Here is a 22,009-nt window from a genome sequence, read left to right as displayed (position 1 = left end):
CTTAGGCTTATAAGGTAGAGACATGAAGTCCCTGCTTAAACCAAGTACATCTAGTTTTGCTCCACAGGGAAAAAAAAAAAACAAACCAACATGTAATTTTACATGGTGCAGGTCAGAGAGTAATCGCAGAAGAAAAAAAAAACATGCCATTTTCTGCTAACAGCTGCTGCCTATAAGGGAGGAACTTTAATTTTCTATTTTGCAGATATAATGTATAAAACTTTGAAAAGTATCCAAGTGAGTTAGAAACTTTGAAGTCTCCCTTCAAAAGTGCTCAAGACCATTTAGAAAATACCATACCCAGGACTTCTGGAAATACTTATCCAACGTAATTCATGAGTGACCACAAAGCATATATATAAGTAAGACTGAACTTTATTTTAACTTGAGTTAGTGTAGCAAAGGTAAATAAAAATTAAAAAGGTCCTTTCACAAATGAGCAAAACATACCAGTATGCTAGTCCCAGAAACTTGCTACACATTGGCACAGACATATTTTGGCAGCTTACAATGGTATAAGAGTGTGTGACACATCAGTCAGTGAAAACTGATACAAAACCCCATGGGGATTACAGCCATTACAGCAGTAAAGTTCAGCAGCACAAGCATGATATAAAAATTGTTCTTCCCATCTACTACAGTTGGGAGACAACTCGCCTCACTGAAGACACCAGCTACTATCAAAATGGAGGCATCTTGTAACTCACATTTCTCTTCACCTGAACAGTCAAAATCAGTGTGGCCAACAGGGTACAGCCGAGAGGAAGGGGAGGCACAACGGGAGCAAAACAAAGAAAATGGTTTTAGAAGCAGCATATGATGGTGTCATTCTGTTGGGAAGAATACCATGCCCTAAAACACCAGCTGTCTAATCTCTCTTGGAAATTTCTTGCAGAAATAATTGATGTCCAAGGGAAGAGGAAGGGAGCTATCTGGTGAGGAAAACCAGAAAGGTATGGCAGAGTTTCTTTCAGTTCCAGTCCTTTGCATTCCTGAGCAATCTCACTCCAGCTCTGTAAACGCATTGGCATCCTTGGCCAAGTCAAACAGAAAGACCATAAGATCTGGCATTCAAAGTTCCACTCCTGGTGTGTATTTGATTTAACGGGAGCCTGAGTATTACCTGGGAAAGGGGATGGCGCTCATGGCTTTCACACTAGGTAAAACTTTCTGTAAGTGCTTGCTCCAGTCTCCTTTCATGTGCATTTCATTCAAGGGCATACATTCCACCTTTTTTTTCTGTTCTTTTTTTTTTTTGACAATTGGAGGTTTGACAACAGAAGAACAGAGCTATAAATGTGAGGGTGCAATATATCATGAGATAAAGTGTGGAGAACATGTCCTCTACCAAAATGCCCCTTGGTGGAAAGAAAAAGCCCAAAATGCCTACAATGAGAATACCTTCTGCTTCTTACAACTATAAAGGAGTAAAAGCCAAAACAAAGCCCCAACCCATGGGCCGTGCTGTGCACGTTTCTAGGGTATCAGCTCTGGCAGAAAGTTGAAAGGTTATATTTGTGAAATAGCAGCTGCTTTCCTGCCATTTGATTCAGGCTTCTGCATTGCAAAGTCTCGAAACCGAAAGACAAATCTGACAATATGCTAATCTTCCAATAAAAAAAAAATGTGACTTCTGAACCCTTATCTGTTGAAGAGCTGACAGTGAAGTTCAGAGACGGTTGTCTAACCAGACAAAACGATAGAGAAAATATGCCTTCAAACAAGATCATAAATCTTGAACAGTGCAGGGGAACAAATGTAAAGGGAACGTTTTACCACTAACACCATTCAGTAGCCTCACTTTCTTTCTCTCCCCTCCACCCCTCCAGCCTCATCATACTTGCAAGGAAGGAGGATGTATCCTGTCAAAGCAATAATATAAATACAAGGGGCATGGGGGGGTGGGGGCCAATATATTGGGTACTGAAATCAGACATTATTTCCATCACATCCGGGGTGCGGGGGGAGAGCAGAGACACAAAACAAATACTGTGCAACCTGAATAGAACAGACTTACCCCCCCCCCAGCAACACACACACACACTCGCACACAAAAAGTTTGCATATTGCACAGGGCGCTTGAAGATCATAAATCTATGCATGAGAAAGATGTAGTGGAAATTTTTGGGGGGATTAGAGTTTATTTTTGTCATCTCTGTGAGACAGCTACTCATTCATCCAGATCACAGCTAAGAAAAAAGCTGGTCACAGAAATTAGCAGTTTCAGCTCAGCAGCAAAGTCGCCAGCCTGTGAAGGCAGAGAGAAATTGACTAATTAGCAATGCGCACTAAAACTTGACGGTTCTTTATAGAGAGAGAGAAGAGAGAGGGAGAGCGAGAGGGAGGGAGGCGGGGGGGGGGGGGGGGGCTCGCTTTTTCCCCTTCTTTCTTCCAAAGATGTTTGAAATCGCAGTCATTTACGCTCGACAATTTTTACAATAGCCTTGAGCCATAATTTTGCGAGTCTCTCCAGCATCCATCCCCCTGTATGGTCTCTCTCCACTGGCCATGCACGACCGTTTCTCTCCCCAACCGTGGATTTCCTATTACTCTCGTTACGACTCACTGAGCCCCAGGCCCAAGGATAATGATGTGTTGTTTCTTGGTAGCATAATTTGTCACACGTACATTTTTTCTTCTTCTTCTCTTGCAGAAAGCTCTGCGCTCTCTCTCTCTCTCTCTTTCTCTCTCTCTCCTTCTCTCTCTCTCGTACATTTTCTTGCTGTTGCTAATTCATGGTGATCAAATGATGTACGACAAAATAAATTGTAAAGAGTGACTGCTCCGAGTTGGGAACCAGAAGGTTTTTTTTTTTTCTTTCTTTTCTCTCCCTCTTTTTTTTTTTTTTTTTTTTGGAAGGAGCGAGCAAACCTTTAAAAAGGAAGGACAATTGATTTTTTTTGGGGGGGAGCTTAAGTGAACCTTTACTTTGGCAGCTGGTTGTGGAGCAGGTAAGTTTCTGGCCTTGTGTCTAACCGTCTCTGTGCATTTTCTTGTGTCTCCCGATTTGTTTGTTGCTGGGGGGGGACAGGAAAGGGGTGTCTGTGTGTGCGGGTGTGTGTGCTGGAAGTGTGTGCGGGGGCGGCGGGGGGGCAGTTGTGTAACGAACGCGTTTGCAGAATAAACTCCGATTGCAAGAAATGGGCAAAACGAGGAAGAAAGAAGGGGAGGGAGAAAGAGGAGGAGTGTGTGTGTGTGTATATATGTGTGTGTGCATGTATGTATGTCTGTCTGTGTGTGTGTGTGCGGTGCCGGGGGGGGCGGGGGGGGGGGGGGGAATGACCGGGTCCACTTAAAGGGAGAGGCTCCGGGAGGTTTCTGTAGCCGGCGGCGGGGCGCGGAGCGGGGCTGAGCGGCGCCGGGGCAGGGGAAGCGGCTGGAGGCAGCCCCTCGCCGTGCCGATAAATGGGGCGGGGGGGGGTGGGGGGGAGGACGAAGGGAGGTAGAGGAAGCCCAGCGAGGAGCGACTGAGCGCGCTGCAATGGCAGGAGCGGGTCTCGGCGGGATCCCGCTGAGGAGGAGGAGGAAGAGCAGCGGCGGCGGCGGCGCTCGGCGGGGCGGGATGCGGCCAGCGCGGGTCGGTGGCTGCGCAGCCCCCGCAGGTGCGGCCGCGGTTCGGGGTTGCCCCGCCGATACCCCCCCGCCTTCCCCGGGCTGGGCACACGGGGCCGGGGCGGAGGAAAGGGGGGGATGCGGAACGGGGCCCGGCCGGACCGAGGGGCGGCCGGCCAGGGCCCTGCTCCCCGCCGCCCCTGTCCTTCCCCCAACTTGAACTTCACGTAGTTACCGGAGTTACGGCAGCGGCGCCGTCTGCTGCGAGGAGGAGAAGGGAGCCGGGCAGGACAGCGGCGGGCGGCCCCTCGCAGCTCCCCCCCTCCCGGCCCCGGGGTGCGAAGTATTGAAAACATCCTCTCCCGGCCCCGTCCCCCCCGCCTTGGGGCGGAGAAGGCGAGGTGGGGGGGGTCAACTTCGCTGCCGGGCAGCGCCGTGGTCCCCGCCCCGGGCATACTGCCCCCCACCCCCCCCCCCGGCCCCGGGGACGAAGCGGGTCCCGGTGACGCCGAGTTGCCAAAGCGGGCGGAGGGGCCCGGGGGCTGGCAGGGCTGCTCGCCTTCCCGGCAGAGTTTCAGTCACTTGGTAGTTTCTCTGGGCATCGCGGAGTTTGATGGGGGAAGGGGCGGGGGGGGATTATTTTGTGCGTGTTTGATTGCTTGGGTGGGGTGGGGTGTGTTTTTTGGGTTTTTTTTTGCGGGGAGGGGTGGGGGGCTCAGCTTTGAAAACGTCCGCGGTTTCCTCACTTTCCTCACTCCTTCCTTGGAGAACACCCAGGAGGGTGGAGAAGGCGGGGGGGGGGGGGGGGAGGGCGAAAAAATATATCTCTTCCATCCCTCCCAAGTTGCGGCCCCTCCGAGCGAGCCCGCCCGGGGGGGAGCGGGGGCGGGGCGGCTCGGCGGGCAAGGGGGAGACGGTCCCCCGGCTGCCCCCCCCCCCCCCGCCCGCCACACGGCCGGGATGCGCCCTCCGGGGCCTCTAAAAGCTCTGTGTTTATTGTTGTGTCGTCCCGTGTGTGTGTGTCCCCCCACCCCACCCCGCTCTCCTCCCCACCCCTCTGCCCAGGTTGGAGGAGGGTTTAAAAGGCAGGTGTGTCGGCGGCCGCTCGCCATGTCCAGATCCGGGGACAGGACCTCCACCTTCGACCCCAGCCACAGCGACAACCTGCTGCACGGCCTCAACCTGCTGTGGAGGAAGCAGCTCTTCTGCGACGTGACCCTGACGGCCCAGGGCCAGCAGTTCCACTGCCACAAGGCCGTGCTGGCCTCCTGCTCCCAGTACTTCCGATCCCTCTTCTCCAGCGGCGGCGGGAGCGGCGGGCACCCCCACGCCCTGGGGCTGGGGCCCGGCGCCCAGGACGGGCTGGGGGGCCCGCCCAAGGAGCCGCCGCCGCCGCAGCCGCAGGAGGAGCCCGGCACCCCGTCCTCCTCCCCGGAGGACAAGCTGCTGGCCAGCCCGCGGGCCATCAACAACCTGGTGCTGCAGGGCTGCTCGTCCATCGGGCTGCGACTGGTGCTGGAGTACCTGTACACGGCCAACGTGACCCTCTCGCTGGACACGGTGGAGGAGGTGCTGTCGGTCAGCAAGATCCTGCACATCCCGCAGGTCACCAAGCTGTGCGTGCAGTTCCTCAACGACCAGATCTCGGTGCAGAACTACAAGCAGGTGTGCAAGATCGCCGCCCTGCACGGCCTGGAGGAGACCAAGAAGCTGGCCAACAAGTACCTGGTGGAGGACGTGCTGCTGCTCAACTTCGAGGAGATGCGCGCCCTGCTCGACTCGCTGCCCCCCCCCGTCGAGTCGGAGCTGGCCCTCTTCCAGATGTCCGTCCTCTGGCTGGAGCACGACCGGGAGACCCGCATGCAGTACGCCCCAGACCTGATGAAGCGCCTCCGCTTCGCCCTCATCCCGGCGCCGGAGCTGGTGGAGCGGGTGCAGTCGGTGGATTTCATGCGCACCGACCCCGTCTGCCAGAAGCTGCTGCTGGACGCCATGAACTACCACCTGATGCCCTTCAGGCAGCACTGCCGGCAGAGCCTGGCCAGCAGGTGAGGGGGGCGGCGAGGAGCTGGGGGGGCGGGGGGGGACGACGGCACCTTCCCTCACAGGCGGCTCCTGGCCGCGGGAGGTTAGGGGGGGTCCCCGCGGGGCGCGGGGCCGAGCCGGCGGGGGCCGGGCAGGGAGCCGGCGGGGGCCGGGCCGGGCGCCTTCCGGCGGGGCAGGGGGTGGTGGCGGCGGCCGGGCCGGGCGGCGGGAGCCCGCCCGCCGCGGCGGCTGAAGGGCGGCAGCGGGGTCGGGTCGAGCTGCCCGCCCCCGGCACAGCCAAACTTTTGGTCCCCTCCCCTCGGCCCGGCGGGGCCGCGGCGTGGGGCGGGGGGGGGGGCGTGCGTGTGTGGCGGAGGCCGCGTCCGAGGGCGGGAGGCCTTCTCGGAGGCGGCCGGCGGGGCGAGCGGCCGCGGGGCCCTCGGCTGCCCCGGCCTGGTGGTGGCGGCGGCGGCAGCCCCCTCAGCCGTCGTGGCTGATCCGTCGGGCTGGCGAGTGAATGTGGGGCTTCAGCGTGCCTGCGGGGAGCCCGCGGCTTGGGAACCTGTTGTAATTCATTTATTACAGGCCATATTTATTTATTACACACACCCCACCCCCCAGTGTTACTCCTTAAGAAGGAGTTGTGTCTTCGGGGCGTTTTAAGCTGTGATACCCAAGTCCTAAATCTAATTAATTATCTTCATAAATAACCGCGTTACTGGTGCGCACCCTGGTATTTGCTGGTGTTCGGGCGATGTCTGTATTGTGCGTGGAAACTTGTGACTTCATAGTCCTTACATCCATGACATGTCAGTTATTTTCATTTAATAAGGTAATGAATCATGATGTCAAAGACTGACAATATGAGGTTGGTGTTAGGGACTGAAAGCACAGGATGTAGTTTAATGAGCAGTAAATATACCTGAAATGAAGGGGATATTTATTTTTCTCCTTTTATATACTTCATTTTGTTCAAAAATGGAAAGATAATACCGTCTTCCAAGTATAGTGGCATGGTAGCGCAGAAATCAAAGCACACTTTGTATTATTCAGCTTTTTAACTAATAGGTGGATATTATTAATGACTTAACAGCAGCAAGGAAAACTAGTACATTATTAAATATTTTAGATAATATGCTCTCTTAGCATTAATACAGAGGATTCTTTATATCTTCATGTAATGGGTACCCTGATGATTTAACTTTGGAAATGCTGTGCCTTCTTTTATTATCTTTGGTTAGCTTGCTCTGTTAGTGTTTTGTCATGCTTATCACCTTGCTGTCTAACCTATTCTCACTCCAAAAATCCTACAGTAAAAAACGAACACCAGCATTTTGCAGTGTAAAGTATTTTTTGAGCTGCCGCCGTTGTAGCTGGCGCGTACCCTTTGCATTTCAATATTCAAAACTGTTGACTTTTTCAAAAATGCAAAAACCCACCACCACCTCCTCCGTTGAGATTCTGCGCACCGCCGGGGGCATGCCGGGGCTCGTGTCCTGGTGGATTGCTGAGATACCAGCCGGCTTGGTTCAGTGAAGATACCTTCCAGCTTCACTGGTCCATGTCATTTGAAGGATATGTAGTGGTGTTCTGACCACTGAATGCTTACAAGTGTCATGGATGCTGCAAGAATCTGATACCCCTGGTGCTGGGAGCTGGCTTTGCCTGTAAGCGGGAACGTACACAAAAGGATCGCACTTTAAGTAGACCTAGATTAGGCTCTGAGTCACGCTTACTTAATGATTTACAGGGGACTCCAAATAGCACAAATAGCATGTTTTTTATTTGTAATAGGTCTGCAGGTCTGTACAGACAGTGGTATTTCAGAGACCCTTAACCGTAGCGGGTGAAAACCTAGCATCACCTTCTCAACTTTAACGTGTGTTTAATGACAGCGTCGTAACTAGCTTCTCTTGGATGAGTTCTTTGGGGGTGGTGAAGTCAGAGCAAAAACATTTAGATTTATTTATAAGCAGACGCTAGAACTTACTCAAAATGTTAAAATGTTGGAGATGTTGAAATGCTCTGTGATACAGAATGCAATTGCTATATTTTCATTTTTGGTCTTGGATAATGTTCCTGGGAATTCACAAAGGTCACAAAGGCCCATCTTTGGATCTTAATCACTTTCAGATTTCATCAGGCTGTGTAAGTGTACAAATGCCTTCTTAAACATGAACGAAGAAACAAGAGAAACATACCCAAGCCTAGAGAGATTTCCAGACTTGTCCTTCCTGTTACTCATAGTTTCTCTAAAGTTGCAATTCTAACAGGTGAACACTCATTCAGTACAAATTTTTTTTAAGGAAGAAAATCTACAAAGACTTCCTTAAGTTACTAATTTGCAGAAGGAAATCTTAAAAGTAACAAACAGTGAAGTACCTTGTGCAAATAGATAAATATTATTACACAGAGAAGGACTTGAAAACTTTGATTACCTTTTCTGTGAGCAGTGGTGACTTTGGTAGTTTGGAATTTGAAGTTTAATGAAAGGTCATTCACAAAAGATTCACATGTCTTTAGAAAGAGATTAACTGTTCTTCTTGTGCACTGTAATATCTACTACACGGTACAGTATGGCTTGGTGAGAAATAAAAGCAGCAGAGTGCCATAGCCGCCTACTAACAGCCTGTTGAAGAAATTAGGAGAATCACATTCACAATTAGAACTTGCAAATAACTTTTCTGTGTTTTTGCAAAGAATAATTATTTTTTTGGTAACATGCTACTTTAAAAAAGTGTGTACGTACATATCCATATGCACAATAACACTTTGGAGTGCTTTGGAAATGGGGCTACTTAACGTTTCTTAAGCAAAACAAGTATAATAGGAAGCTCAAAATATGGTGATTCTCCTCTGAAATGTAACTGTAAAAAAAGCACTGGTTGTTTCTTTAAGCTTGTTCTTTATGTGGTAAATCACATGTGCTCGCTTTTTGGCCAAACACAAGTTTTTGTTGTTGTCAGGGCTGGAGGAAGGCGGTTTTGGATCATAGTAGTCAGCCTGTGCACTGTGAGCAGGATCATTTATAAAGTTTGTGCTACAGGTACAGATCCTGCAGCCCAAGTGATGCTGGGGCTGGTAGGTACCTGGGTTGTGTTTTGTGCCGCAGTGAAAAAACTCTGTTTACCTGCAGGTAGAGCAAATTTTTATTTTTTTTTTTCATGAAATTTCCTGAGGAAACACTTGAACACCCTGATGCATTTTTTGTAAAATAATTTTTCAAACTCCGTTGACTAAACAATCATCGTTTAAAAAATTGAGGAATGATGTTCCTGATTTATGAACCTTGACGTGTACTCTGAGGCTTAGGACTTTCCCACGGTGGGGAGGGTGTTTTGGCTCTGATCTGGCGTTTAATCAGGTGCTCAACTCTAAGCAAAGTTAGTAATTCTGTTGACTTTGACTTCCCTTTTCCAGGTTCATGCTGGAGCTTTCTGGCCTCTGTGGTCCTCACCTACCATAGGGCCTCAGCACACAAGCCGTTATTAAAGGTTCTTGAGGCACAGTCTGTTTTGACATCAGTAGGAAAAATCCCAGTTGGTTTGAGCATGGAGTGGATTTGGCCCATCATGGTGACCGCGAACATTAGACTTAAATTGTGTTTGTCTGTCCCTGAGAGACACAGGTAGCTCTCTGCTGTGTCATGTTCTCTGTAGTTTTGGGAAGGAAATGCATTTAGATATAGGAGTGTTCATCTTCCTGTTATTTATCTGACTCTTGGGACTTCACTGGAGTATTGAGTTGATTAAAATGTCTCTGTGCTTTATTGTGTAACATAATATATTTTATATAACACATGGCATGTGTTTTCAATTTTTAAAAAGTTCTGGGTTAGAGCATTACCATGTTGCTGGAAAGAATTTCACTTTTAAAGATGAGTGAGCTAGTGAGAATTATTATTGCTTCCATGTTTATTTGCAACAATGAAAATGGTTAAAAACACATCACTGCTATGAAATGCCTGGCTTTTAACTTTAGTTTTGCTTGTGCTAATGCACAGTATAGCTGTAGACAGAGAACAGAGCAATACAGAAAAAGATATTTAAATTGTGGGGCTTATTATTAAATGTTTTACATAAATTTTTTTGCCTTTTTATAGACATTGCCATGATTTTATGGTTTCGCTCGCCTGTAACAATTTACGATGACTTCTGTCCCAGATAGGCATGAGAAGATAGGCTGGGTGGGAAGAGGCAGCCCCTTACAGCCTGGGAGTTGTTTTGTCGGCTGCAGGACACACGTAGCTCCTTTCCACATCCATGGGCGTTTGGGCTGGCCTGCTCCTTCCAAGATTTGCAGGCAGAGCAGCAGTTAGATGTCTGTACAGCTGCATCCAGTACCTGAAGGCAGAGGGGAGTTGAGGAAAGTAAAGCTGTGAGAGAGGGGAAAATGCAGAAAAAGAAAGGAAAGGAATTGAGATACCCCAGGGGAGAAGCAGGACGTAAATAGCAGAAGCAAGGAAGTACAAATGAGGGAAAAGGGGAGAGAAGAACAGTTTTGAAGGGAGAAAAGTGAAAGAATAGGATTCCAAACAGGAAGGGAGACAAGCAAAACAATAAAGACCCAGGCAGATAAAAAGAAAAGAGGGAATGAAACAAAAGGGGGGAAAAAAAACCCCACTAATTCTTGGCAGAAACAGCATCAGTTGTCGATAAGAACTGAGTATTTCAGTTTCTGGAAAAGCTATTTCAGATGTGGGGGAGGAAAAATGGCCAGGGATCAGGCAAGTGACCTGAGATGGGAAAAGTCGTAGGCAGGAAATATGGAATTAAAGAGTAAAAGAGAAAGGAGGGAAATAAAAAGACAAAGAGATAAGAAGGCTAAGCCTGACCGTGCTTTTTTCTGGGTTCAGCGATGTCCCAGCACGTTACAGACCCAGCTGTTTTTTCTGTACTTTTATTCCCTGGACTGCTAGACCTTGGGGAGATGAGAAGTGCAAATTCTGGTCCTGCTGAAGCTAACTGCATAGATTTTTATTTTTCTTTCATTTCAGTGGGGAGAGGGTGTCATCCAGACTGTTTGGTGTTAGGCAATATTAGTGAAAGTGACAGTAAATGAAACAGTGACAGGTGATGAAGATGATAAGACCAGTTTTCACTCAGTAGAAAGGTGATGAAGAAGGAAAATGTAAAGCAATGAGCAGCATGAGACACTAGCATTTACGTGGAAGACACACATACCCAGTCTGTTTTACTATCTACAGAGGAGATTAAAAATGTGAAGAAACTGGTTACATCCCTTGGCGATTAAATAATTTCCTTCGTGAATATACCACTTGTCTACAAATCTCACTGACTGTAGTTCAGTTTGACCTCTCTTTCTGCTAAGATTTTTTGTAGGATCCCAGTAGGGCGTTTGGTGGTTGATAAAAAAAAAATGTGCTTATTTTTTCACAGAAATACATTGTTGTGTGTTCTGGTAACAGCCACCTACCTGTCTCTTTGTGATCCTGACACCAATATTTGAATTTTTAACTAATATTCTTACTCATGGTTAATTGCAAGTGAGAAATATTTCAGACCCCAAATTAACATCCAGATAAAAAACATACCTTAAAATGCATGTGAATTATTAACATTTGCATTACGGTGTGGGTGAAGTGAATGTGAAGCTCCGGTTTATTTTACTGGGCTTTGGATCAGGTCCTACGTGCCTGAACTAATATCAGTAAATTGTGCCTGTGCCAGGACTCTCTCGGCTGAGCTGCGGAAGGGAGACTGACACATTAGAGGCTGCGGGGAAGTGAACCACAGACCTATAGTCAGTTTAATCCTAGTTAGTCTCACCTACTTGCCTTACTTGCCTTACGTGCATTCATTTGCCTTAGGAGCCAGGCTAGTGCTGAGGTGTGAGTGGAGAGATGTTGAGCATCGACGAGGGAGGGTGGCAGGCCCAGAGCTCAGATTACTGTCAGGGGCAGCACCATTGTCCAAAAAGGAGTGCTGTGAGTCAGGGCAGTCCTTTGAAGACTACTTAAAATGTGTATGTCCTGGCTGGTAAAATCCTTGAAACCTGTGGTGGCATTGGTGATAGCCAGTTATAGTACTCATTAGGAGAAACATAATTTATAAAGAGTATTTAATGGTCTTTCTTATGGGCAACCGTCTTCCAACAGCTGTAGATGGAGAAAGGGTGCCAGGTGTCACATGTGGGTACTTTCCTTCCCCTGCCAGCAGGTGTCTTGGTCAGAAGTACTAGCTGGGGTAGTCTCCTTTGTGAACTGCCATCCTCTCCTGATTTATGTCCTTAGGTGACATATAGTCCAAATACCTCCAGCTCCCTCTCTACCTCCTTCCCTCTTTTGCTCCAGAACATCAAAATCCCCCACTTCAAAGCCTTCAAAACCTTTTGAATGTCCAAACTATTTGTTTTCCCTTATCAGTCTGCCTCATAGGCTCCTCCTTGCTCCCAGGCCACTCTGACAGATAGGGCTCTTCCCCACATCTGTCCTACCCAAGCTTCACCTCCGCCTGCTCCTTCTTTGATCCTCTGCTGCCATGGCCCCTCGCTCCTCAGTGCCCCTTCCACCAGGCTCCCTACCTCACATGTACTGATGCCGACTGCTCCAGACCTCTCAGCTTGGATTTCCAGAGGCCGCTGCAGCTGGTTGGGCTGTGCTGCTCCTCGGCTTTCCTGCCCTTTTTAGTACTTGAAGCAGCTTCCTCCCTCTCCAAGGCTGCTACAGCCAGCTAAGCTGGTCCTTCTCCGGCAGGAGTGACGCCTGCTTTTGCTTCTTGCAAAAGGATTGGGAATGCAGGTGCAGGCTGCATTTATTAAAATTCACCTGGCAGAATACTGATGGCGGAGTAATGCAAGATGTAAAACCTGGTATAGCTGGTGCTGGTGCACAGGGTGCCAGCGGGGTTGCTGTTTGCACCTTTCTCCCCTTTTATATTGCAGGCACACAGAGATGTATCTGCATCTCTGCTCTTTTTCGGAGAGGGGAAGTCTCACTGGATCTCAAGTCGCCTTGTTCTAGAGGGAAAATGAAGATAACTTAGAAAAAGTAATCTTGCTAAGCCACTCAAACCGAGGGCAAAGTGCCTGGGAAAATAGTAACTTCCTTCTCAAATGCTGTACTTCAGCAAAGGTGCCCCTTTCCACCACCTGCGACAGCCTGTGCAGCTCAGTTACAAATCTTGTGGGTTCCTAAAAGAGTGGATCTGTCTCGCATGAGGTCCTGTGCTGTTCTTACCTGTGCTTTGGCAGCACTGTCCGGGACTGTCCTGTCAGGGAGAACGTGAGTCACAGCTGGTGCAGAGCCTCCTGGAAAAGGAAATTCCCTCTGAAACAAAGTCCTGGTATGAATTACACTTAGGGTGTACCGTTTACAAATGGGGTGCTGTAGGATCATGGTGAACATCACACAAACCTGTCTGCCTACATGTCCTACATGAGGCTTTTGTGGTTCGCTCTTTGCCTGATGCTCATCCCCTTCGCATGGAGAGAGAAGATAGAGGAGAGGGTCTTTGAAGGCAAACGATGGCCTGGGGTCACTGTAGTTTTTTCCTTACAGCAGAAGAATACGGAGTCTGTAACTGCTGAGCAGTAAATGGAACAGAGCTGCGATGCTGTAGTTGTTTGGATTTATACTCAAAGAAAAAGTACAGTGAGCCCTGGGGGCAAGGGGAGTGAGGATAGCAAACCTGGAACACAAAACCAACAGAAAATAATTTGCCAGGAAAAAAGCTTTGGTTCTGTTAAACTCATGTTATGGAAAAAATCCTCATAATCTGTAAAAACACCATTTTATCTTTTCAAACAACTCTGCTCTGAGTGTTTTGCAAAAAATTAGAGCAGTTTTGTAACTATCAGTTTGTTGTCATCCTTTGCAAAGAATGGCCAAAAAAGATTGAGCATGGAAGTTAATAGGAATCGTGGATGAAAGTTTTGAGCTGGACTCCACCACTCTGTAAACATCTCTCTGTTGTTGGTTTTGTTGAAGCAGATCATGATAAACCAGTATTACTGGTTTGCCAAAGGACCATCTAAAGAAATTACAGCATATGGGAAGTTGAAATCCATTAGTAGATACTTCCTGGCATCATTTTTCATATTTGATGCCTTCCTGAAATTTTCTTTTAAAGACTGTCATGCCGAGTACTTAGTAGTCAACACTTCTTGCTGTATTCTTGGAAAGCAGACAATAAACTTTGAGCAAATATTATCAGCTGCCAAGTTCAATGGAAACAGGCGGTTTGCACTGGAGCTGGAAGTAAATAGAAGTTGGTGCCACAGCTGGTTCTTCCTGTCTTCCCTGACAGCCACCTCCTTTCAGAAAAAAAGAAGCAACACTGGAAAAGGTAACCAGTTTTAGCTTGGGTGAGGCAGCAGCAAGTTGTGTTTCTTCTCCTTGGCTTCCCAATGACAAGGAAGCTTAGCTGGGGAGAACACAGCCTTTGATGCCGAGACCTCCTGTCGTCATGGATGTCTGATACAGAATCAAATAAAAAAAGGAACTTTCTGACTTTTCACAGTCTGAAAGTCAAAAAGAAGTGTTGACTGAAATTTCCGAGGGAAAAAAATGAGGATTTGACCAACCTGAAGCATTCTATAAACATTTCCATTCTACCACCTCTGTCTAAAACTAGAAAAAAAAAAAAAAAAGGAGGAGGTGGGGAAAGGGAAAGCAAATTGAGAAGGCATCTAGCTTTGACATTTTATTCAGTTTTATTTTTAAAGGTATTCAGGTTCAAGGGAATTTCTTTAAGATTTTTCAGAACTGCCAACAATATGGAAACTCAGGTTTTTTGCATAATTTTGCCAATAAGATTCATGACATGGGAGGTTTTGTGACTCATTTACCAATATAAACTTTGGTAGTAAAATGCCTTTGATTCAAATCCCTTGCAGTGGTTCAGATATATATGGCTAGTAAGGATGTCTTTAGCATTCAGATCTCCGTGGATTTAAAGACTTGTGTTCAAATGCTCTATTTGTGTAGGTATCATCTCTATAGAAGTACTATTCATGATCTCCCTAGGCAATGCATCTGTAAAACCTGTCTCAAGGTGTAAGAAACAATGGTGTTGTGTATGGATACAGCATCCTTGGCAGGACTCTGTATGGGAAAGCTACTGAACATCTTTCTGGGGAACTGTACCAGTCTCCTGTTAACACGAAGAATAAGCTGGTAATACAGGGAGACAAAAGATAAGAAGGATGTTCCTGTGTGCTCCTCCCAAAGGTGTGCTGATTATAGATGCCACGCTTCCAGGTTAGCTGTTTAACCCGAAGCTATCTTAGTTCAGGGGATCTTACCCCAAAAGGAAGGGGCATTCACTGTAAAAATCCTTCAGCTAGAAAAATACGCTAACTCTTCAAGATTTAGTTAGAGAACATTCTAAATAAGTAACAGCAGTGGGATTGGATTCATAAAGAAAATTTAGAGCTCCGAACACATTGTAAGTTATTTTAACACAGGGAATGGAAAATTACTTGGCACCTGTAGAAACAAAAGCATATAAAGGAAATTTTAACTTGTCAGATAACTTTGCAACAGTTAAGCGTGGCCTGTCAGACAAAAGATTCACTTACCCTTAGGCTTTGGCTTGTTAGATAGAGGCAAAAAGGAAAGACTGTAGTTGGAGCAAACAGGGACTCTCCTTTTTTTTGTCTATGAATTTAAAAAAAAATAAAAATAAGGCATTGGACAAAAATAAACTTTTGAGTAGGTTCCTAAGACAAAAATGGCAATCAATGTCTGCAGCAAATAATTCCCAACTTAGTATTCATGTTCTTAAACTTCAGTCTTTCGGTGGTCAGCAACATGTATTAAATGGGCAGGAGAGTGGATGTCTTTTAGGCATTGACAAACCTCTTCAGTGAACGTTGTGGTGAGCTCTGGTGCAATGAAAACTCATACTTGAGGCCGCCTGCTAAGCGTGCCCCCACTGAGAATGAAAAGAAGAAAACCAGAATCTTCATGTCACAAAAATGAACAATAAGACTGGTTTTCAGTTCCAGTATTAATAGGAGGGTTTTTTGCATTATTTTGGGTGTGCCTTGGGCAATAGGTGTGCTTTAGGAGAGTCAGAAAAATCCATTCATAAAGCAACATTCATATGTTTGGCATCTTTTTGAACATATTTTGAACCTCAGAACTAAATCATTTCTTGGTCATAACTTGCAAGTGACCTAGATAAGCCTCAGCATGCTTTAGGTTTTGACGGAACTGAAGTGGTGTTTTGGGTCTCTGCCCAGAAGGAGAAAGAGGTTCCTGTTTCCTGCAGAGTTCCAGCAGAAGTCTGGATCTGCAGGACTTGGTCTGGTGGCTGTGAGACCTCAGGTCCTTCCCCTGGCAGTGCTAAAGGGTTTGGAAGGGATTCTGTATGCGTATTTACCTATAGGCTGTGATGATCAGTAATTTATTTTATGTGATAACAAAGGCTTGCAGAATTTCTCTGTCCAAAATAAATTTTACATTGTATCTTATGGCTTTCATCAAGTTCATAGTTAAACTCCTGGATAATGATATTTTCTCTCTATTAAACGTGTGTTGCTAATCACGGCTATCATTGCAGTCAACTGCAGAAGCCAAAATCCATTGAAATAAGCAGTTTTCTTATGATGCTTTTGTTGCACTGAAGTGCCTATCCAGGAGTGTGGGAGGTAGTTGCCAAAGATCTCATCACACGTTTTGTGATGGCAGAACAGTTTCTTCAGTCATGGACAAATGGATGCCTGATGCATCAGTTCAGATTTGCAGACCACAACTGCAGTCCCCGTTACATTTTTGTTGAACACAGCACTCCTTCAGATGCCTTTTTTGAAGAAAAAGGTTGCTAAGGACCATCCTGGTTTCTGAAGATTAGATTAAGTCTTTAATGTTAACAAACAAAAGGTCTGCAACTAAAGTGCTGATTGGGACAGTGTATTTGTCTCTTTGTCTGTTACCTTGAGGCTGGTATCTAAACCACGGGGCACTGTTTTGTTTCTGCCGCAGGTTAATACAGCTACTTTTTCTGAGATTCTTGCTACTTCTTGTTTTGATAGTATCACTGTGTGTCAACCTCCAGTTTCTCAAATCCTTTGATGTAATGAGGTTTGTGGATGTAAGTGAAATTCACCACCCATTCACCTGCTCTTGCTGGATTTGTGTTGGTCTTCTGGCGGTTTTTGTTTGTGCCTGCATTCAGTGAGCAAATACCTAAGGACTGATTTGGCTCTGCTGCGTTTAAGGTCAGCCCTCAAGCAGGAGCAAGGCATCCCGTGTGTGTGAGGTTCCTGGTCCAAAGAGCCACCTGGCTCGCTCCATGCTGAAAGCCTATATTAAAATAGCCTATATTAAAAGAGAACTAATGATCGAGGTTTTTGGTTTTTTTACAGCCCTGAGTTAAGGTGAAAGTATAGTTGAATAGTCTTCTTTTTTCCCATTTATTACCGTGATCATCTGTATGTCTAAGATGTAGTTTCCTTTCTGATGTGTAACACTACACCAAATGCATTAAGAACCACAGGATTGCCACTTCATCATTGTATTCTTTCTGTTTCTTTGCGTTTGCTAATGCAGAGAGGGGAGCCTGATTGCATTGTTTAGAAACTGGAAGAGGCTGGAGCAAACCTGTTGTTTGGTGGGGCTTGTTTTCTTGCCAGCCTTGGTAGAATGAACTTCTACTAACTGCCCAGATAAGGAAAACCCATCCGTGAAAGATGGATGGATATGCTAATAAAGAAAAACAATGTACAAGCAGAGTATTTCCCATCCATGCATTTTCCATTCGCATGAGGTTGCAAAAGAGCTTTGGGTGGGAGTGGTTGTCAGGAGTATTGACGTCTGTTACTGTCTTTTCTACTGATTCCTTGTGAGTTGATAAACTCTCTTGGGCTCAGCATTTTGCCCTGTGTATTCATGGTTAGTTTAGACTATGGACTAGTGACCTGAGTTTTAGAGCTGGTGCGCATCCTGCTACCTTTGAAGTGCGCAGGATTTAGGTATGCTGATGGGTATTCAACGTCTCGGAGAACAAAGCCACTTATATGAGTTCTCAAATGCCTAGGTTGGTGAGCCTGAAGGAAACGATACAAATTTGAAAATGTTAACTTTAAAATATACTTTGGTTTCCACTCTTGTAAGAAGACAAAATAAATTTCACACCACATGGGATACCCAGGAACTTAATTAAGGTGAATTAAGGGGTTTAGAATCTTTGCAGAAGAGAAATTGCGAAGTATGTGCATGGTAACAATACTATTCATCAATGAGAACTAGAGTTTTTGATTCTAGGTATCAGAAATGCTTTCAGGATAAGATATGGGTAAGTTTATCTCAGCTTTTTGCCATGACATCAGCCTCCCTGGTCACGGTTAACATTATTTTAGCCTTCCATGACCAGGACCCACTACTATTAATTGAACACAAGATGATCGTAATAGCCTTACTAGGGACACTGTGAACCACAGTATGTAACTGAGTAGTATATTACACTGTGAAATAAGGACTATGAAAAGAGAGCGTTTCAGATATAATGCATAATGTTTCACATGGTAATATTGAGTTATCCAAATAGCAAACATGTAATAATGCAAGAAAAGGAGAAACTTTATCTTGCCAAGGTATTACATATATTTTTAAATCCTGCCTTCATTGTAGTGTTTCACTGAATTACATTTTTATTAATATTTGGAAGAGTCTTCTGCGTATAAGCGGTGATCATTTCCATGTCTTTCCTATTTTAGAATGTATTTCAAGATTTTAACAATACTGCTCAGTGCAATATGAAACACAAATATAATGTAATAAAGAAAAAAAAAAATTCAAAACCTAAAATGTAGCGATTCACACCGAAACTTAAAAAGCAGAATTGGCTGCAAGAAAACACATCTGTTTAAAACATGCATATCTTTAGTTATTGTATTATCTTTACTTGGTTCACTGGAAGAGTTCTCCATACAGATGAATTAGATACTTTCGAGTAAAAGGACCCATCTCTTTTTTGCCACGTGAGAGTTCCCTGATCTTTTGGTAGAGCCTGTGCTGGCTATTAAGTTCTTACTAAACTTTTGTTAAAGAGCTTCTGTTCATGCTACTTCCCATTTTAAACATGTGAAAATACTAAATCTTTCTTAAACATTCCCATATAGCCGTGCTACTCCATCTCAAGAAACAGTGGCTTCTCAGATTGTTTAGCTGAAAAAGTAATGTTAAGGATAGTTGCAGCTGCCAAAGTCTGGAAACTCAGAGTTACATCTGACATTTCATTCTTCACCTTAACTATCGAGCCTTGGCCATTCATTGGTTTTTCACAGTGCTTTGGAGTTAGAAGGGAGTTTTACAGATGAAAGATGAAAATCAAAATAAACTCCTTTATCAAGTAAACCTTGCAAGGGCATTGTGAATTTCACAATACACAGGGAGTTGATTGTGATATAACATACAACACAAGAGGGTTGGAATAAACTATTTATTCTCTATCGTTAGGGATGGCCGTGCATAACTGACTTATGGCTCTGGTTTGCTCTGCCACTTGTTACGTGTGCAGGCATCCCTAACTCATACCAAAACCAGTTTATCATACTCCTGCGTTGAATAGTTTTTATCAAATGTTCTCTCATTAAAAACTTTACTGGGGAGATGGAACATTTGAAGACACTACCAATGCTTAGGAAAGCTTTCCACAGAGGTTGATCTCACTGAGTGGAGTCAGTGCCGACAGCGACAATGAGACAGTTCCTGATACTCCACACAGATACAGCCTGGCGGGCAGGTAGCAGTCATCGTTTGGCAGTACGTAGCAGTATGGTGTAGAGGTTAAAGGCTGGCTTGTCAGAAAGCCTGAAGGATTGCAGGGGCTCCTCCCACATCAGGAGCAAAGCAGGGGGGATAGGACAGCATTGGACAGTGTCCCTGCCCCCATGATGTAGCTTCTTCCCCTGCAGCGAGGGTTTCGTTTCCTCTGGGTTTCATTTCCTCTGCTGTCAATTCAGGACCTTCCCTGAGCCCTAAATCCATTTAAAAACAAACAAGGCCATCTGCCAGATAATTCCCTGGCCATCCTCGTGATAGATGTATCTGCAGTCTGTGGTTGTCTTTTGGTCAGCCATTTGAAAGGTTTTATTCATAAGCATGGTTTGGATCGAGCGTTCAGCTGCGTGCTCCCTCCCTGAAGAAGGTTCCTTTCGGGTAGTGCGTGTAGCACGACCTGGTTCATTTTACCCAGTTTTCTCAAGAGAGGATGCAGTCCTGCTACAAATGCAAATAGGTGGGTGCTCAAGATTCATTCTAGGTGGTAGTGGGAGCTAATCCAGTGATGTGTCTCAGTGGTGAAGCACCCGCTGCTGGAGTGCGCTGCTGAGATTGGAGCTCCTGGGTGGAGGTTTGACCCTGCCGTGTGCAGCCCTGTAGTGGTGGGCTTTGGTTCATGGCATTCTGTACTTTTCTTGGCCAGGAATGTTTGCTGCAGACTGACACACATATTGCTACAGTGATGTTGTCATGCTTGGAAAAGTGTTGGTGTTTGGCAAGCGTGCTTTCCATCAAATGCATGGTCCCTCTGCACATGCATTTCTATCGATGCATTTTTTCCAGGCTATGTCACCTTCCTACTTCGCAGGAACATTTTGAGCGTAGACCTTTATTTCAGCGTTATCACACCCAAGCTTAGTATAACTGATGAAAGTTCAATTATATGCGAAGTGACTATTAAAGCATCAGGGCTCATCTGGGGGTCTGGGCCTCCCCTCCCCTTTTCACTTACAATTGTGCTAAATCCCTTAATGTTGCAAAGAAATTGTACATTCATCAGGTGGAGCGTTGGAGGCCAGGGTGCAGATAACCGCTTTTACTGCATATGAGACATTGCAGTCCTGTTCTTAAGAACTGCCAGGCAGATTGGGAATCACGGTCACGGTTAATAGCAGCGAATTGCCAGCTCTTGATGGGTGGGTAGTCACTCCTTTCAGTGGTTGCCCCCTGGGGGAGAAGGTAGAAAAACAGAGGGAGGGAATTAGAGTGACTTTGCACAGTTGAGCAGGTTCATGCCGCTGGATCAGTGGCAAGCATTGGCAGGGCTCCACTCTGGGGAGGCTCACAACAACATCACAGTCTCATTTTTACCAATTGGTGTTGCTATAGCCAGTGGTGCACAGGGGGAGAGCAAAGAGAAGGGGGGGAGCCGGGGGGGAGAGTGAAAGCAAGAGTCTGGACTAAATTAAACAAACAAAAGTGCTTGTAAGTAGCATTTAACCCATAACCATTAGCCCAGTGCTGCTAATTGTACTAAACTATATATCTGAAGTTCAGTGTGTGATTAAAGAGTTGGCTCACAAACTCTCTGCATAACCTTAATTTTTTCAAGGTTCTTTGAGTGTAGAATGGCTTATAATAATGATTTTGACTAATACGATTTTTGACATGCAACTTTAATGCTTAACCTTAGTACAACTCCAGAGCATTTCATGTGTATTCAGCTGTAAAGAGTGATGATTTAAAGGGATAATATAAGAAAAAGGTCGTTCTAGAATGAACCTCTAACAAATTGCATAAAGGAAGCTTATTATTCCGTGAGTAGAGAGATATGCAGCTTTTCTGATCATTTTTCTGCTTGGCTCAAAAAATTGTTGAGACATGATTGGGGAAAGAAACACAAAAAATGAAATAGAAAACTGCAAGCAGTGAACATTCTTTTGATGGTTATGATTTTGTTGCCACTAAAAATACTCCTCAGTAATGTGGTTGTTCATCTTTCCTCTTGTTTTGGGTGAAGAATTCGTTCCAATAAGAAAATGCTGTTATTGGTTGGAGGATTGCCTCCCGGACCTGACCGGCTACCCAGCAATTTGGTTCAGTATTATGATGATGAAAAGAAGACGTGGAAAATACTGACAAGTAAGTGGTTTATTTTTGTACAGTTGTCTTGATGAATTTAAAAACATGGTTAATCAAATTAGACACTTTATTGATTTGTTTCTCTTCAGAGATTTGTTTATGTATCACAAGGGGCTTCACAATGGAGCAATAAATTGAGATTGCAGAAGATGCTAATTTTATAATAGGATAGGCCTAAATTAACATTGGCTTAAAATCATTCCAGTAAGTTTTTTAAGTAAACGTGTAAGTCTTTCATACTGCGACATGAATACATGCATATTTATGTACATAGGAATAAAATGTGGTTTAGAAAAAAAAAAAGGCAACGTTCAAGACAGTTTTCTCAGAGTCAGATCCCTGGTAAGGCATAGTACTAGAGCACACCTTTGATTCTCTTTTGCATTTTCATTTCTTTCTTCCAGCTTTATCTGTTGTCCACAATCATTAAAGAAAGGTTTCCTCTATACTGCTCTGTGTCCACTGCTCACAGAAGCATTGGTGGAATATATCAGCTACAATAAACAGTGCATGGAGGCTCCTATCACAAAATTCCTTCCCACCTTCTTTTAAAGGTTGATTGTGTTTTAGAGGAAGCATTTTGCCTCGAGCATCAAGATTTGG

The 22,009-nt window shown here is 45.4% G+C and overlaps 1 protein-coding gene across 4 annotated transcripts in view; it reads left to right on the top strand.

The window, feature by feature from the left end:
• Window positions 1–2,383: 2,383 nt before the first annotated feature.
• The window catches only part of KLHL14 (kelch like family member 14), a 65,385-nt gene continuing 45,759 nt past the window's right edge, over window positions 2,384–22,009 (top strand). For 2 of the 4 annotated variants that reach the window (XR_010070011.1, XM_063326788.1), the window contains exons 1-3: window positions 4,040–4,137; window positions 4,618–5,600; window positions 21,285–21,406. Coding sequence is in view for 3 of the 4 variants with exons in the window: in XM_063326788.1 (XP_063182858.1) it covers window positions 4,663–5,600; window positions 21,285–21,406 (1,060 nt within the window). In the remaining variant the exon portion in view is untranslated. Of the gene's footprint in view, window positions 2,952–3,297; window positions 3,603–4,039; window positions 4,138–4,617; window positions 5,601–21,284; window positions 21,407–22,009 lie in introns of those variants that run through there. The other 2 variants (XM_063326790.1, XM_063326789.1) reach the window with 2 other exon arrangements.

This window comes from Chroicocephalus ridibundus, chromosome 2 (assembly GCF_963924245.1).
Source record: "Chroicocephalus ridibundus chromosome 2, bChrRid1.1, whole genome shotgun sequence".
Lineage (NCBI taxonomy): Eukaryota > Metazoa > Chordata > Aves > Charadriiformes > Laridae > Chroicocephalus > Chroicocephalus ridibundus.
This window is presented reverse-complemented; position numbering and strand designations above follow the sequence as displayed.